Below are 13675 nucleotides of genomic sequence, written 5' to 3'. Positions count from 1 at the left end.
GGACCCCGAGGGAAAGCCCAAGAAGGCCAACATCCGAGACAACGGGGATGGCACATACACCGTGTCCTACCTGCCAGACATGAGCGGCCGCTACACCATCACCATCAAGTATGGTGGCGACGAGATCCCCTACTCGCCCTTCCGCATCCATGCCCTGCCCACCGGGGATGCCAGCAAGTGTCTTGTCACAGGTGGGTGAGCTCTCCACGGCCTCTGCCCCTGCTCGCCGTCGAGTCCCCCTCACAGCTCTTCCAGGTCCCTGGCCCAGTCCCTAGGGGACTGCCGGTCAGAGAGCCCACCTGACCCGCCCCATCCCCCCCTGCTCCCCACGGCCGTGTGGCCTCACGCTCTTCTCTGTTTCCAGTGTCCATTGGAGGCCATGGCCTGGGTGAGTGGCCTTTCTCTTCTTGCTGTGGGCTGAGGTGGTGAGGGCAGCTGGGAATGGAGAGGGACTGGGCACAACAGCCCCCCCCCAAGACCCTCAACCTGGCTCTCCTGGGTGGCAGGTGCCTGCCTAGGACCCCGCATCCAGATCGGGGAGGAGACCGTGATCACGGTGGATGCCAAGGCGGCAGGCAAAGGCAAGGTGACATGCACAGTGTCCACGCCGGATGGGGCAGAGCTCGACGTGGACGTGGTTGAGAACCACGATGGTACCTTTGACATCTACTACACAGCGCCCGAGCCGGGCAAGTACGTCATCACGATCCGCTTTGGAGGCGAGCACATCCCCAACAGCCCCTTCCACGTGCTGGTAAGCTCCAAGGCCCTGGACGGTGGCTGGGGAGACGGGCCCTGTTAGCAGCAGCGAGAAAGCCCAGAACCCGCCCCCATGTCTGATAGATTCCGGAGTCAAGCCTTCGGGTCCCCATGGCCTCCCAGCTTGGGAGTTGAGCACAACCCTTGTTTCTGGCCTCTCCAGTGGTCAGTCAGATCTCTTTGGAGAGCTGGTCATGTAGTTCTCCGACCCTCGGGCCCACAGTCCCTAGCCATGCCCCCAAGGTGGCCCTGTGGGGCGATGAAGCCCTCCAGAGGGTAAAGCTCGCGAGATAGCCATCCCGCCCCGAGGGCAGCCCAAGACCTCAGGTCCCGGGCCATTGTCGGAGTGGGCTCCGGAGCGCTCGGGCTGGCGAGAGCCGGCCTGCCACAGCCCGTGCTCTCCGTGCCTTGCCCCCAGGCGTGTGACCGCATGGCCCATGTGGAGGAGCCCTCTGACGTGCTGCAGCTGCGCCGGCCCAGCACCTACCCCGCGCCCTGGGTACTGCCGCCTCCCGCGGGGGCCACGCCGCGCCCTCCTCCTGCTCCTTCATTTCCTCCTTCTAGTCCTCCGTGGCCAGGGCTGGGGCATGGTTTGGGGCCGTCTTGGGGAGCAGGCGGGCATGAGGCTGGGCAGATGGGTCCCCGGGCTGAGCACGGCGCCCCTTCTCTTGCAGTTGCCACGCCTCTCCTGCCGCTCTGGTTTCACCATTAACCATCTTGTTCTCTCCTCACTTTCTCGGACTTCCGTTGGGACTCAGGCCAAGCTCCCCAGACCTTCCCCAGCCAATGACTGTTCCTCTCCCCTGCCGCAGGCCACAGAAGAGCCGGTGGTGCCCGCAGAGCCAATGGAGTCCATGCTGAGGCCCTTCAACCTGGTCATCCCCTTCACCGTGCAGAAAGGGGAACTCACCGGTACGTCCTGGGGCCCTGAGGCAGGAGGGCTGGGGGAGGGGGGAGGGGGACAACCTCTTCCAGGCCCAGAGAGGGGAAACTAGCTACCCAGGGTCACACAGCCAAGTTGGGCAGAGCTGGAACTCAGACTCCAGCCTTCTCTGCCCCAGCGCAGGCTTCGGCTCGCTGCTCCGGCTGTCTCCCGGGGCCTGGGGCAGCAGGAGAGGGGTGGGCCGAGCTAGGAAAAAGCAGGGTCCCCTACATAACTCTGCTACCCCACAGGGGAGGTACGGATGCCCTCCGGGAAAACGGCCCGGCCCAACATCACCGACAACAAGGACGGCACCATCACGGTGAGGTACGCGCCCACTGAGAAAGGCCTGCACCACATGGGGATCAAGTACGACGGCAACCACATCCCTGGTGAGTCGGGGCCGGGCTCAGAGGGGCCCACGGGGGCTTCGTTCTTGCCTGCCTTCTTTCAACAAATATTCACGGAGCAGCAGCTGTATGCAGAGACATGCCAGCCCCTGGGGGGGGCAGACTTCCATCAGTCAGGCCCTGTGACAGGGAAGCTGCAGGAACGTACAGGGGGCCCTGCTGACACAGGCCCTTCTCTCTGTCTCCTTCAGGAAGCCCCCTGCAGTTCTACGTGGATGCCATCAATAGCCGCCACGTCAGTGCCTACGGGCCAGGCCTGAGCCACGGCATGGTCAACAAGCCGGCCACCTTCACCATTGTCACCAAGGACGCTGGAGAAGGTGCGGGGAGCTGGAGGCAGAGGGCTGGGGTAGGAGGAGGGCAGGACCTCTGATCTCAGCCCCCCTCCCCCCCAGGAGGTCTGTCCCTGGCCGTGGAGGGCCCGTCCAAGGCCGAGATCACCTGCAAGGACAACAAGGACGGCACCTGCACGGTGTCCTACCTGCCCACGGCGCCCGGAGACTACAGCATCATCGTGCGCTTTGATGACAAGCACATCCCCGGAAGCCCCTTCACGGCCAAGATCACAGGTGGGGTGGGGGTGGGCACATGAGCCTATAGTACAAGCCCCAGCACGAGCCGGGTGGGGAAGCCCAGCATGTCCGAGTAACCCAGGGCGTTAGGGTTCGCGCCCCTCTGGGTGAAAGCGGTCATCTTTGGACAAATACAAGGAACACTCCATTCCTTAGAGCAGGTGAGGAGTATCCACCCACCCCCCATGCTTTCAAACAGCTCACCTCATTTAGTCACTGATGTAACTCTTGTGAAGTTAGGGTACCGATCATCTCTCTCTTTTGGTAGATCAGGAGGCCCAGAGAGGCTAAGCAACTTGATGAGAGCCACATGGCAGGCAAGGGGTTGGTGCTGTCTGCTCCAGTCTAGGGTTTCGGTTCCACGAAACCATGGGACTTGCAATTAAAATACACAGATTAGGGCTTGAGCCCATTCAGGCCTGAGGCACCCATGGGGCAGCTGGGGTAGTGGGCCCATCTCTAGTCTTTGGCAGCCAACGTGTGACTGAAGGCCATGCTCTCTTGGGCCTTGGGCCTCTCTGCCCTGAGTGGTCCCAGCTCGCGAGTCCAGCGGGGTCTGCTAGGAGGTCTCCTGAGCCCCACGAGGACATGGCCTGCCTGGAATCCTGTCTGACACGTCAAACTCCCCCACCAGGTGATGACTCGATGCGCACGTCACAGCTGAACGTGGGCACCTCCACGGACGTGTCACTGAAGATCACCGAGAGTGACCTGAGCCTGCTGACCGCCAGCATCCGTGCCCCCTCGGGCAACGAGGAGCCCTGCCTATTAAAGCGCCTGCCCAACCGCCACATTGGTGAGCGCGGGGCCGAGGGGAGGGGCCTCCGGGGGAGGAGGAAGGCCTGACAGGAGTCAGGAGGGGGGCTCTGCCAGGCGCAGGGCCCCGGGCCTGACCACCCCCTCTCCACAGGCATCTCCTTCACCCCCAAGGAAGTCGGGGAGCACGTGGTAAGCGTGCGCAAGAGCGGCAAGCACGTCACCAACAGCCCCTTCAAGATCCTGGTGGGGCCGTCTGAGATCGGGGACGCCAGCAAGGTGCGCGTCTGGGGCAAGGGCCTGTCCGAGGGACAGACCTTCCAGGTGGCGGAGTTCATCGTGGACACTCGCAATGCAGGTGCTTCTCGCCCCAGGGACCCCCGCCCCCACTCCCCACTCAGCTGGTGTTTCTAAGGAGGACTTGAACTTTCCCGCCCAGGGCCCCTTCGTCATCTCCTCCCTGAACTTCCTGGCCCAGTCTCTGTGGGGATTCGCATTCTGGGGTCCATTTGGGGGGTAGTGCATGTTCCGTGTCACGTCTCTCAAATTTAAGAGAAAGCCCAGCTGTCCTGAGTTTCGGACTCTCCCTCACTCACTGGCACCCGAGAGGCCCACCTGAGGGACTTCCCCACACTGCCCCATCCCCGGCCCCCTGGCTCGGCGCCTGGCTCACCCCTCCTCCCGCAGAGCCCACTGTCCTCGGTGGTCATTACCCATGCTGGGCACCTGTTCCAGACAGAGCCTGGAGCGTGGGGAGGGCACAGCAGAGTGGCAGGGCCTGAGGGGGGGGGTGTGTGTCCTTGGTGTCCTGCCAGGTTACGGGGGCCTGGGGCTGAGTATTGAAGGCCCTAGCAAGGTGGACATCAACTGTGAGGACATGGAGGACGGCACGTGCAAAGTCACCTACTGCCCCACCGAGCCTGGCACCTACATCATCAACATCAAATTTGCTGACAAGCACGTGCCCGGTAAGCTTTGGGCCACCACTGGGCAGGGAGAGGCTGCGAAGGCGGTGGTCGGAGCTGCCTGATCGCCCCCTCCCCTCCCCTCCCCTCCCAGGAAGCCCGTTCACTGTGAAGGTCACCGGCGAGGGTCGCATGAAGGAGAGCATCACCCGACGCAGACAGGCGCCCGCCATCGCCACCATCGGCAGCACCTGTGACCTCAACCTCAAGATCCCAGGTGTGACCCCGGGACGGCCTGGGCAGGGCTCTGGGGCGGCCGGTGGGCCTGGCCACTCACCTCTGCCGCTCCGTGTCCCCCAGGGAACTGGTTCCAGATGGTGTCTGCCCAGGAGCGCCTGACGCGCACCTTCACCCGTAGCAGCCACACGTACACCCGCACCGAGCGCACGGAGATCAGCAAGACGCGGGGCGGGGAGACCAAGCGCGAGGTGCGGGTGGAGGAGTCCACCCAGGTCGGCGGAGACCCCTTCCCCGCCGTCTTCGGGGACTTCCTGGGCCGGGAGCGCCTGGGCTCCTTCGGCAGCATCCCCCGGCAGGAGGGTAGGCATGGCTGCGCTGGGCCTTCCGTCCCCTGGGGGCAGGGTGGGGAGGCCGCAGGCGGCCGGCCGCGGGTGTTCTGGGCAGAGGAAGAGGGAGGGAAGGTCCAAGGCTGGGAGCGGCCCCAGTGTCACCCTGACACTCCCCACTCCTTGCAGGTGAGGCCAGCTCTCAGGACATGACCGCACAGGTGACCAGCCCGTCGGGCAAGATGGAAACCGCAGAGATTGTTGAGGGAGAAGACAGCGCATACAGCGTGCGCTTCGTGCCCCAGGAGATGGGGCCCCACACAGTCACGGTCAAGTACCGCGGCCAGCACGTGCCTGGCAGCCCCTTTCAGTTCACTGTGGGGCCACTGGGTGAAGGCGGTGCCCACAAAGTGAGGGCTGGAGGCACAGGACTGGAGCGAGGGGTGGCCAGCGTGCCAGGTGAGGGGCAGGCGCCAGGCGAGGGGGGTGGAGGCAGGGCGGCTGGGGGGATGGGCAGTGGTGCTGAAGAGCTGTCTCTGCCCTGCTTCCCTGTCCCCAGCTGAGTTCAGCATTTGGACCCGAGAAGCAGGTGCCGGGGGCCTGTCCATTGCCGTGGAGGGTCCCAGCAAGGCGGAGATTGCATTTGAGGACCGAAAAGATGGCTCCTGTGGGGTCTCCTATGTTGTCCAGGAACCAGGTAGGGGTCTGTGATGGAGGGGGAGCCTGGGCCCGCCTGACCTGGGCCCCTGTTTGCTCTCTGCCCCATCTCCCTCCACCCCACACCCCTGGGGCTGTGAGTCTCTCTCCCTGACCCAAGGAGCCTGTCCAGGGATGAGGCGGGTGGGTGGTACCACCCCCACCATCTCCCACCCAGGGGCCTGTGCTGACCAGCCTTCCCTCCCCAGGTGACTATGAGGTCTCCATCAAGTTTAACGATGAGCACATACCAGACAGTCCCTTTGTGGTGCCTGTGGCCTCCCTCTCGGATGACGCTCGCCGCCTCACCGTCACCAGCCTCCAGGTATGTGCCCGGGGGTAGGCCCCTCTGCCGTCCTAAGACATGGGGAGGAGCTGAAGGCAGGTCCATGGGTTCAAGGGTTTAACAGTGACCTTGGAAGGGACAGCCGGCAGAAGTCCCCCCTCCCTCCCAGTATCTGTACAGCAGGGGGCCATGCTTCACCCCCAGGATCATCTTCACACACTCCCATCCCCAACTGGCCTCCTTGTGCTTCTTCCAGTCCTTCCCATTGACCCACCTTCTCCAGGGAGCCCCCCCCCCACCCCCAGGCCAGTCTAGGCCACACTCTTCCTTCCTCATCTGGGCCTCTGGCCTGCTTTATAGTGTGAGTCTTACCTCCTCAGCCGGGACGGGGTACATCGTCTCATCCCCCACCATGCCCAGCATAGCTGGGTGGGCCCACCTCCCTGCAGGTGGATGCCAAGGCCACAGGCCCTGCCCCCCACCTCCCAGAGCCTTGTTGACTACCTCCCTGAGCTGGGCCAGGCCGGGGCTGGGAGCCTCCAGGCTGGGCGGGCAGCGAGAGTGGTGCTCCAGACCCTCCCAGGAGTCTGAGCACCCTCTGTGGCCTCTGCAGGAGACGGGGCTCAAGGTGAACCAGCCGGCGTCCTTTGCAGTGCAGCTGAATGGTGCCCGGGGCGTGATCGATGCTCGCGTGCACACGCCCTCGGGCGCGGTGGAGGAGTGCTACGTGTCTGAGCTGGACAGCGGTGAGCTGGCCCTGGCCTTGCCCACCCGTGCCAGGCCCCGCTGGGGGACGGGGAGAGGAAGAACAAAGGCCCTCACCAACCCTCTGCCCCACAGATAAGCACACCATCCGCTTCATCCCCCACGAGAACGGCGTCCACTCTATTGATGTCAAGTTCAATGGTGCCCACATCCCTGGCAGTCCCTTCAAGATCCGTGTTGGGGAGCAGAGCCAGGCTGGGGACCCAGGCTTGGTGTCAGCTTATGGTCCTGGGCTTGAGGGAGGCACTACTGGTGAGTGTCTGGGGCTGGGGCAGAGGGGTGGATATTGGGGTGCTCAGCTTCTGGTCCTGTACCGCCCTGACCCGGAGGGCTGAGGCCCTGCCGAGGTCGGCTGTGGGAGCCTGGGGCCCGGCCCAGCTCTGGGCCCCAAGCCCTTCCTGCCTACAGCCCATCCTTGCTACCTCCGACCCCCAGGTGTGTCATCAGAGTTCATCGTCAACACCCTGAACGCGGGCTCAGGGGCCTTGTCGGTCACCATCGATGGCCCCTCCAAGGTGCAGCTGGACTGTCGGGAGTGTCCTGAGGGCCATGTGGTCACTTACACTCCCATGGCCCCTGGCAACTACCTCATTGCTATCAAGTACGGTGGTCCCCAGCACATTGTGGGCAGCCCCTTCAAGGCCAAGGTCACAGGTGAGTGCCCTGGGTGGGGGGGCATGCCTCCAGCCCGGCCTGGAGGACTCCAGTGGCCATTCACATTGGGTCACAGTCTGACCCCAAAACCACGGGCAACTTACCAGGAATAAGTGGGCCCGGTCGCGCGCACACCATTCTGTGCAGCCACGGAGAATCATTTTTGAAAATCAACTCCTTCCTCTTTACTGTTGCCCATCACTTGAATCTTTTCCCTGCAATGGCTCCCAAGCTTTAGCTTAATCTTCTGCCCTCCTGGCTTCTAGGTTTCTGCTTCCTAGAAGACAAAGCTCAATAAATACTTAGCACGCTTTCCTTTCGGAAGCAGCATGAAGGATTAGTTGGATACGTGTTCTTTTTATTTTTTTTTATTTTTTTTTATTTATTTTTTTTTTTTTTGATACGTGTTCTTTTTAAAGCAAGACTCTTACCCTGTGACTTGGATTCCCAGACCAAGCCAGGGTGAGGGCTGGAGCCATCCGAGGCCCAGGGCCTCAGGACAAGCGGAAGCTGGTGCACGCAGCCGGGCTCGCTGGGAACGCCAGGTGCCCCAGCGGGGGGAAGGGACGTGGCCCCCGCTGTTAGGGCTGTCAGTGCGGGGGCCCAGGGCCTGCAGCCTAGGGAAGGCAGGCCTCTTCCCCAGCTCGTGCTCACCCTGCTCTGCCCCTCAGGGCCCCGGCTGTCTGGAGGCCACAGCCTTCACGAAACATCCACAGTTCTGGTGGAGACCGTGACCAAGTCATCCTCCAGCCGTGGCTCCAGCTACAGCTCCATCCCTAAGTTCTCCTCGGATGCCAGCAAGGTGGTGACACGGGGCCCGGGGCTGTCCCAGGCCTTTGTGGGCCAGAAGAACTCCTTCACCGTGGACTGCAGCAAAGCAGGCATGCTGAGGGAGGAGAGGGGTGGTTTCCTAGGGTGGGCAAGGGCACAGGGACATGGGGGGTGGGGGGTCCCGAGGGGCTGTGGGCCCCTGGGGTGACCCAGCCCCTTCTGTCTCCTCTCCAGGCACCAACATGATGATGGTGGGCGTGCACGGGCCCAAGACCCCCTGTGAGGAGGTCTACGTGAAGCACATGGGGAACCGGGTTTACAACGTCACCTACACCGTCAAGGAGAAAGGGGACTACATCCTCATCGTCAAGTGGGGCGACGAAAGTGTCCCCGGAAGCCCCTTCAAAGTCAATGTGCCCTGAATCCCAGAAGCGCCTCCCCCAGCCTCGGCCCCCGCCTCCGGCCAGCCCGTGCACACGCACACACACGCGCACACACACACACACAAATTCCACACCTAGATGCACACGCGCAGAATCAGACCGCAAACACCCGCCCTGGGGTGTGGGACGGGCGGCTCAGCCTCCCTGCCATGCCCCCAGGGCTTGGGGGGGCCTTACCTGTCTCAGGGCAGCGCTCCTCCTGGCCAATGTGACGCAAGGGCGGGCTGGGGGTCGGGAGGGGGTCAGGGAAGCCCCGAGTTTTCTGGTGGGGCTGAGGCCAGCGGGGAAGCATGTGTTTGGGGGTGTCTGCGTGTGTGAGAGAGGTCACCCTCAAACCGCACTGCCGGCCAGACCACCTTGCTGCTAAGGACCGGGTCTGGCCCCTCGGGGGCCACAACCCCAGAGCGTTAAGGACTTGGAGAAGAAAGCACAACCGGAGGAGAAAACAGACCCAGACCCAGCAGCGCTGGACGCGGCCTGGCCCCGGGCGGTTTCTAGCTGCCCAGCCAGGCTTCCTGGAGGACTGCTTTCTCTCTCTCGCTCTCTTTTTTTTTTTTTTTTACGGTTGCACAGCTCTGCCCCGTGGGGGGCCTTTTTTACACACTGCGAGGCCCAGCTTTCTGGGGGGACTTTTGCACAAATCATGTGGCTCTGCCGGGAGTCGCTTACGTGGAAAACTCCAAATAAAGTGTGGCCTGTCGCAGAGGCTTGGCTGTTGTCGTGCACGTGCTTTCTATGGGTGGCCACCATCTGTCTGGGGAGGTCTGGGATTTGGTGGAATACTTGAAAGAACCAACGACAGGGGCTTCCAGGATTAGTCCTCAGACTCCTAGAGAGTTGGCGGGTGGGAGAGGGAAGTGAACACTGTTCTGGAAGACTGCCCTATGGCTCCTGGGAGGCCAGCTTCCCTTCAGCCTGATCTCAAAGATGTTCAACAAATTAGGTCCTTAAAACAGTGAGCACGGACTCCAACAGGAAATGTTCCTCACCCAGCAAACAGGCAGAACCCCATGCAAACCCAGGAACCTTCAATCCAGCTAAGTCCAGGGTCAGATCTGGACCCATTCCGGTTCCATCAGCAGTTCTGACCTTGCTCAGGACCCCAACCCAAACCAGCCTCCTAACCAGTCACCCTGGCCTGAGCTCTTCCCTTAGTCTCCCTGGCCCACAAGCATCTGCTGGTAGCATCCGTGGCCCGCCCACCAGCCTCTTCATTCAGCCTCCCTGGCTCAGACCTCTGAACTAGTCTCCTAGGCCCACCGCCGCCTCAATTAGCCTCCCTGGCCAGCCAGCCTCTTGATGAATGTAGCCTCCCTGGCTCACAAACCACTGAACTAGCCTCCCTGACTCTACAGCCTTTTCACTTAACTTCCCAGCAGCCCCTTACCCGAGCCTCCCTGGTCCACCAGCCTCTTCACTGAGCCTCCTTGGCATGCTTGCTTCTTCTATTAGTCTCCCTGGCCTCCAGCCGCTGGCAAGTCTTCAGAGAGGCCCACCACCTCTTCCCTCGCCTCCCTGGCCCACCAGCTTCTTATTTAGTCTCCCAGGCCCACCACCTTCTCCCTTAGCCTCCCTAGTTCACGAGCCTCCTCCCTTAGTTTCCCTGCCCACTAGCCACTTAACTAACTGCCGGCCCTTTAACAAGTCCCTTGCTCACCAGCTTGCAAACTAGCCCTTTTGTCCCACAGCGTATTCACTAGTCTCCCTAGCCTGCCAGCATCTTTCTATGGCCTCCCTGGCCCACAAACCTCTGAACTAGTATGCCTGGCCCATGAGCCTCTTTACTAGTCCCTGGCCCACCAGCTTCTAGACTAGACTTTTTGGCCCATCAGCATCTTAACTAGTTTCTCTAGGCCACCAGCCTCTTTGCTTACCCTCCCTGACCCACCAGCCTCTTCCCTTGGCCTCCCTGGCTACTAAGGTCTCAGCTAGTCTGGGCCCGCCAGCCTCCAGACTTAACCTCCCTGGCCTACAGTCTTTTCACTTAGCCTCCCTGGCCAGCCAGATTAACTAGTCTCCATGGCCAACTAACCTGTTCACTTACCCTCCCTGGCCCACCAGTCTCTTCCCTTAGCCTCCCTGGCCCATCAGCCTCTTAACTAGTCTCCGTGGAAAAGCAACCTCTTCAGTTAGCTTCCCTGGCCTGCCACTTCTTCACCTAAGCCTCGCTGACCCACTAACGACTGAACAAGCCTCCCTGGCCTATAGCCTCTTCCCTTAGCCTCCCTGCCTTTAACTAGTCTCCCTGGCCTGCTAGCCTCTTCACTACTCTCCCTGGTCTGCCGGGTTCTTAACTAGTCCCGCAGGCCCACCAGCTTCTAAACTAGTTTCCTTGGCCCATCAGCATCACTACTAGTTTCCCTGGCCCACCAGTCTCTTCACTTACTTCTTTGGCCACCAACCTCTGAACTAGTCTTCCTGGCCTGTCAGCGTCTTATCTATTCTCCACGGCTTGCCAGCCTCCTAACTAGTCTTCCTGGCTCACCAGCTTCTTCCCTTAGCTTCCCTGGCTCATCTGCTTCTTCACTTAGCCTCCCTGGCCCACCAATCTCTTAACTAGTCTTCCTGTTCCACCAGTGCTTAAATAGTTCCCCTGGCCCATCAGCTTTTTACTAGCCTCCCTGGCCTACCAGTCACTTAGCTTCCCTGGTCACCAACCTCCGAACTAGTCTTCCTGGCCCTACAGCCTTGTCACTTCGCCTCCCTGGTCCCAGCCAGTTCTCTCAAACCCACCCTCCACACCGCAGCCTGAGAGGCTCACATTGAAAGGAATTTGCCCCTCTCTGGTTCAGGCCCTTCTGCAGCTCCCTCCGGTTCCAGGCTGATGTCTACTCTCCCTAACAAGGCCACCAAGTTCACACACCAGCATCCCCCACCAGTTCAGGCAAGAAGTCCTGAGTCAGGGGCGCCTGGGTGGCTCAGTCGTTAAGCGTCTGCTTTTGGCTCAGGTCATGATCTCAGGGTCCTGGGATCGAGCCCCACATCGGGCTCCCTGCTCAGCGGGAAGCCTGCTTCTCCCTCTCCCACTCCCCCTGCTTGTGTTCCCTCTCTTGCTGTGTCTCTCTCTGTCAAATAAATAAATAAAATCTTAAAAAAAAAAAAAAAAAAGAAGTCCTGAGTCAGACAGTGTGCCCACTCCCCACCACACCCTCTACTCCAACCCCACTTTACAGCTTCTAGCTTCCTGGGTACCCAAGCTGCAGTTTGGGCCTGTGCCTGGGAACACCCTTGCCTCTCCACCCCCGTCATCTTTCTGGCTCCCTCCCTGTCTCTCCTGGATCTGCCCCCCAGCTCCCAAACTGCCCCAGGGCACATCTCTGCATTACTACACGGATCTGTGACTTTGTATCTACAGACCCTCCTCCCCTACCAGCCTGAGCTCCCTGACCCTGGAAGATCTAATACAGACATGTGTGACACATGAATAAATAATTCAGTAGCCAGAGCAGGGCAAAGAAGCATTTCACTCAATTGACCCCTCAACTCTAGACCTGCCCCCGGACATTTCAGCACATAGTGGTGGGTCAGTCAGAGAAGACCACCCTCCTCACCTCTTTACTCAGTAGCCTATCTGCCTCTGTGCTCTTTTTTGTTTCTTCTTCCCTTTCCCCCTCCTTGCTCTGAATCCTGCTCCCATAAGACCCCTCCAGGGCCTCTCTTATGTTTGCCTTCCTCCCCATCCTGCAGGGAGCTCCCTGAGGAAAGAAATCACATTTGATCAGTCTTGTGTCCTCAGCCCCCTCATGGCCACATTTGATAAATGCTGGTTGAATGAATGAGTGTATGGTAAATGTGCCCAGCTCCTTACTCTACCTGATAAAACCAATGAAGGCAGGATCCATTCTCTTAAGTACCCAACCACTTGAGACCATTGTGGGCCAGTTCTGTGCCAGGCACTAAACCAGGGGCTTCTACACACACCCGTCCTCATTCTCTACCCTCCCTCCCCACTCACCCTTGGTGTGAGCACCTTCCTGAATGGCCTGTTGGCCTCCCCCCTCAGCATCACCTGCTTTCCACCTGTGTGCTTATAGACTCCAGCCCAGCTGCTCTTCCCCAACCAAAGTATAGCCCTGGGTGCTGAGCATTTATGGACTCTATCTCACTTAATCCTAACAGCTCTATCAAGTGGGTGGGCACACTACTATCTGAAGAACTCGAGGCCTTGAGAACTTTGGTGATAAATCCAAAATCATACTTCTAAGTAGCAAGGCCAAGATTCAAACCAGGTGTGCCCAAACCCCAAGGCTATCATACAAATAACCACTAGCCGAGACCATCTGGATGTCTCAAGCACTCTAAACTCAAACCACAGCTGAACACCAGGATGCCTGTTGGCTAAAATGGAGGAGGAAAGAGTGGACCTTTCTCTTTCAGTCTGTATTTCACAGAGCTCACTCTCTCAGTAATTTACTGCTATCCACCTAGTTGCAATGGCCAGAAGCCTGGGCGTCACCTGGGTCTCTACTTCACTCCCCAAACACATCCAATCTGAAAACCAGTTTTGTCGATTCTGCTCTAAATATCTCTTGACTCCATCTCCTTCTCCACATTCCCATTATCACAGCCTGAGTTCTGACCACCATTATGTCTTACCACAAAGGTATCCTTCCAGTCTGGCCTCTGTACACAGCACCGTGACCACGCTCTCTCTAAAACATGTATGTCACGACATCATTTTCCAGTGACTTCAGGATAATTTGTCCTCAGGATAACTTCCAGATTCTTTACCTTTGCTTGAGGGCACTTATGCTCTCTAGTCACTAAGCCTTGGCATATGCTGTTCCTCTTGCCTACAACACCCTCTTGTCCTTATTTCTATCTCCTGAATCCTTCTGGCGATCTTCTTTGAGCACACCTTCCCCCCAGTGGGCTAGTTACCCCTTCAGTGGATGCTTCCACGTCCTGGAATTAACTTTAGCAATTAACACACTGCTTTGTAATTGCATGTTCACTTGAACCCCTACCTCACTAGTCAGTGTCACCATCAACTTGTTCAATCTTTTATCTACTAAACAAATATATACTAGCTGTTAACTGCGTGCCATACTTAAATACTTACATACACGATACAGACCCGTACCTTGCCCTGGAGAACAGAAACCCTATCTTCTCTTCTGGTGTCTAGGTATCTATCAGCAGGAGGCTCAACAGGTTTATTGAATGAGCG

The 13675-nt window shown here is 59.5% G+C and overlaps 1 protein-coding gene and 1 long non-coding RNA gene across 3 annotated transcripts in view; one reads left to right on the top strand and one right to left on the bottom strand.

The window, feature by feature from the left end:
• The window catches only part of FLNC (filamin C), a 27455-nt gene extending 18246 nt beyond the window's left edge, over positions 1-9209 (top strand). Inside the window, exons 28-48 of one of the 2 annotated variants that reach the window (XM_032401611.1) lie at positions 2-191; positions 365-388; positions 507-754; positions 1178-1258; positions 1572-1671; positions 1933-2073; positions 2283-2411; positions 2487-2660; positions 3298-3459; positions 3574-3777; positions 4235-4387; positions 4479-4601; positions 4685-4924; positions 5080-5349; positions 5450-5587; positions 5796-5911; positions 6486-6618; positions 6713-6889; positions 7073-7291; positions 7963-8172; positions 8297-9209. In XM_032401611.1, coding sequence (XP_032257502.1) covers positions 2-191; positions 365-388; positions 507-754; positions 1178-1258; positions 1572-1671; positions 1933-2073; positions 2283-2411; positions 2487-2660; positions 3298-3459; positions 3574-3777; positions 4235-4387; positions 4479-4601; positions 4685-4924; positions 5080-5349; positions 5450-5587; positions 5796-5911; positions 6486-6618; positions 6713-6889; positions 7073-7291; positions 7963-8172; positions 8297-8484 — 3420 coding nt within the window. In that variant the 3' untranslated portion in view covers positions 8485-9209. The remainder of the gene's footprint in view (position 1; positions 192-364; positions 389-506; positions 755-1177; positions 1259-1571; positions 1672-1932; positions 2074-2282; positions 2412-2486; positions 2661-3297; positions 3460-3573; positions 3778-4234; positions 4388-4478; positions 4602-4684; positions 4925-5079; positions 5350-5449; positions 5588-5795; positions 5912-6485; positions 6619-6712; positions 6890-7072; positions 7292-7962; positions 8173-8296) is intronic. The other variant, XM_032401612.1, reaches the window with a different exon arrangement.
• On the bottom strand, positions 4915-13675 carry LOC116630795. Its single transcript, XR_004299016.1, has 4 exons — positions 13589-13675; positions 7396-7568; positions 5838-5943; positions 4915-5000 (listed from the first exon to the last, which is right to left on the bottom strand). It is a non-coding gene; the product is annotated as an uncharacterized LOC116630795 (long non-coding RNA).

This window comes from Phoca vitulina, unplaced genomic scaffold, assembly GCF_004348235.1.
Source record: "Phoca vitulina isolate PV1807 unplaced genomic scaffold, GSC_HSeal_1.0 scaffold4, whole genome shotgun sequence".
Classification (NCBI taxonomy): Eukaryota; Metazoa; Chordata; class Mammalia; order Carnivora; family Phocidae; genus Phoca; species Phoca vitulina.
The sequence above is the reverse complement of the archived record's forward strand: the minus strand, read 5'-3'. Positions and strand labels throughout refer to the sequence as shown.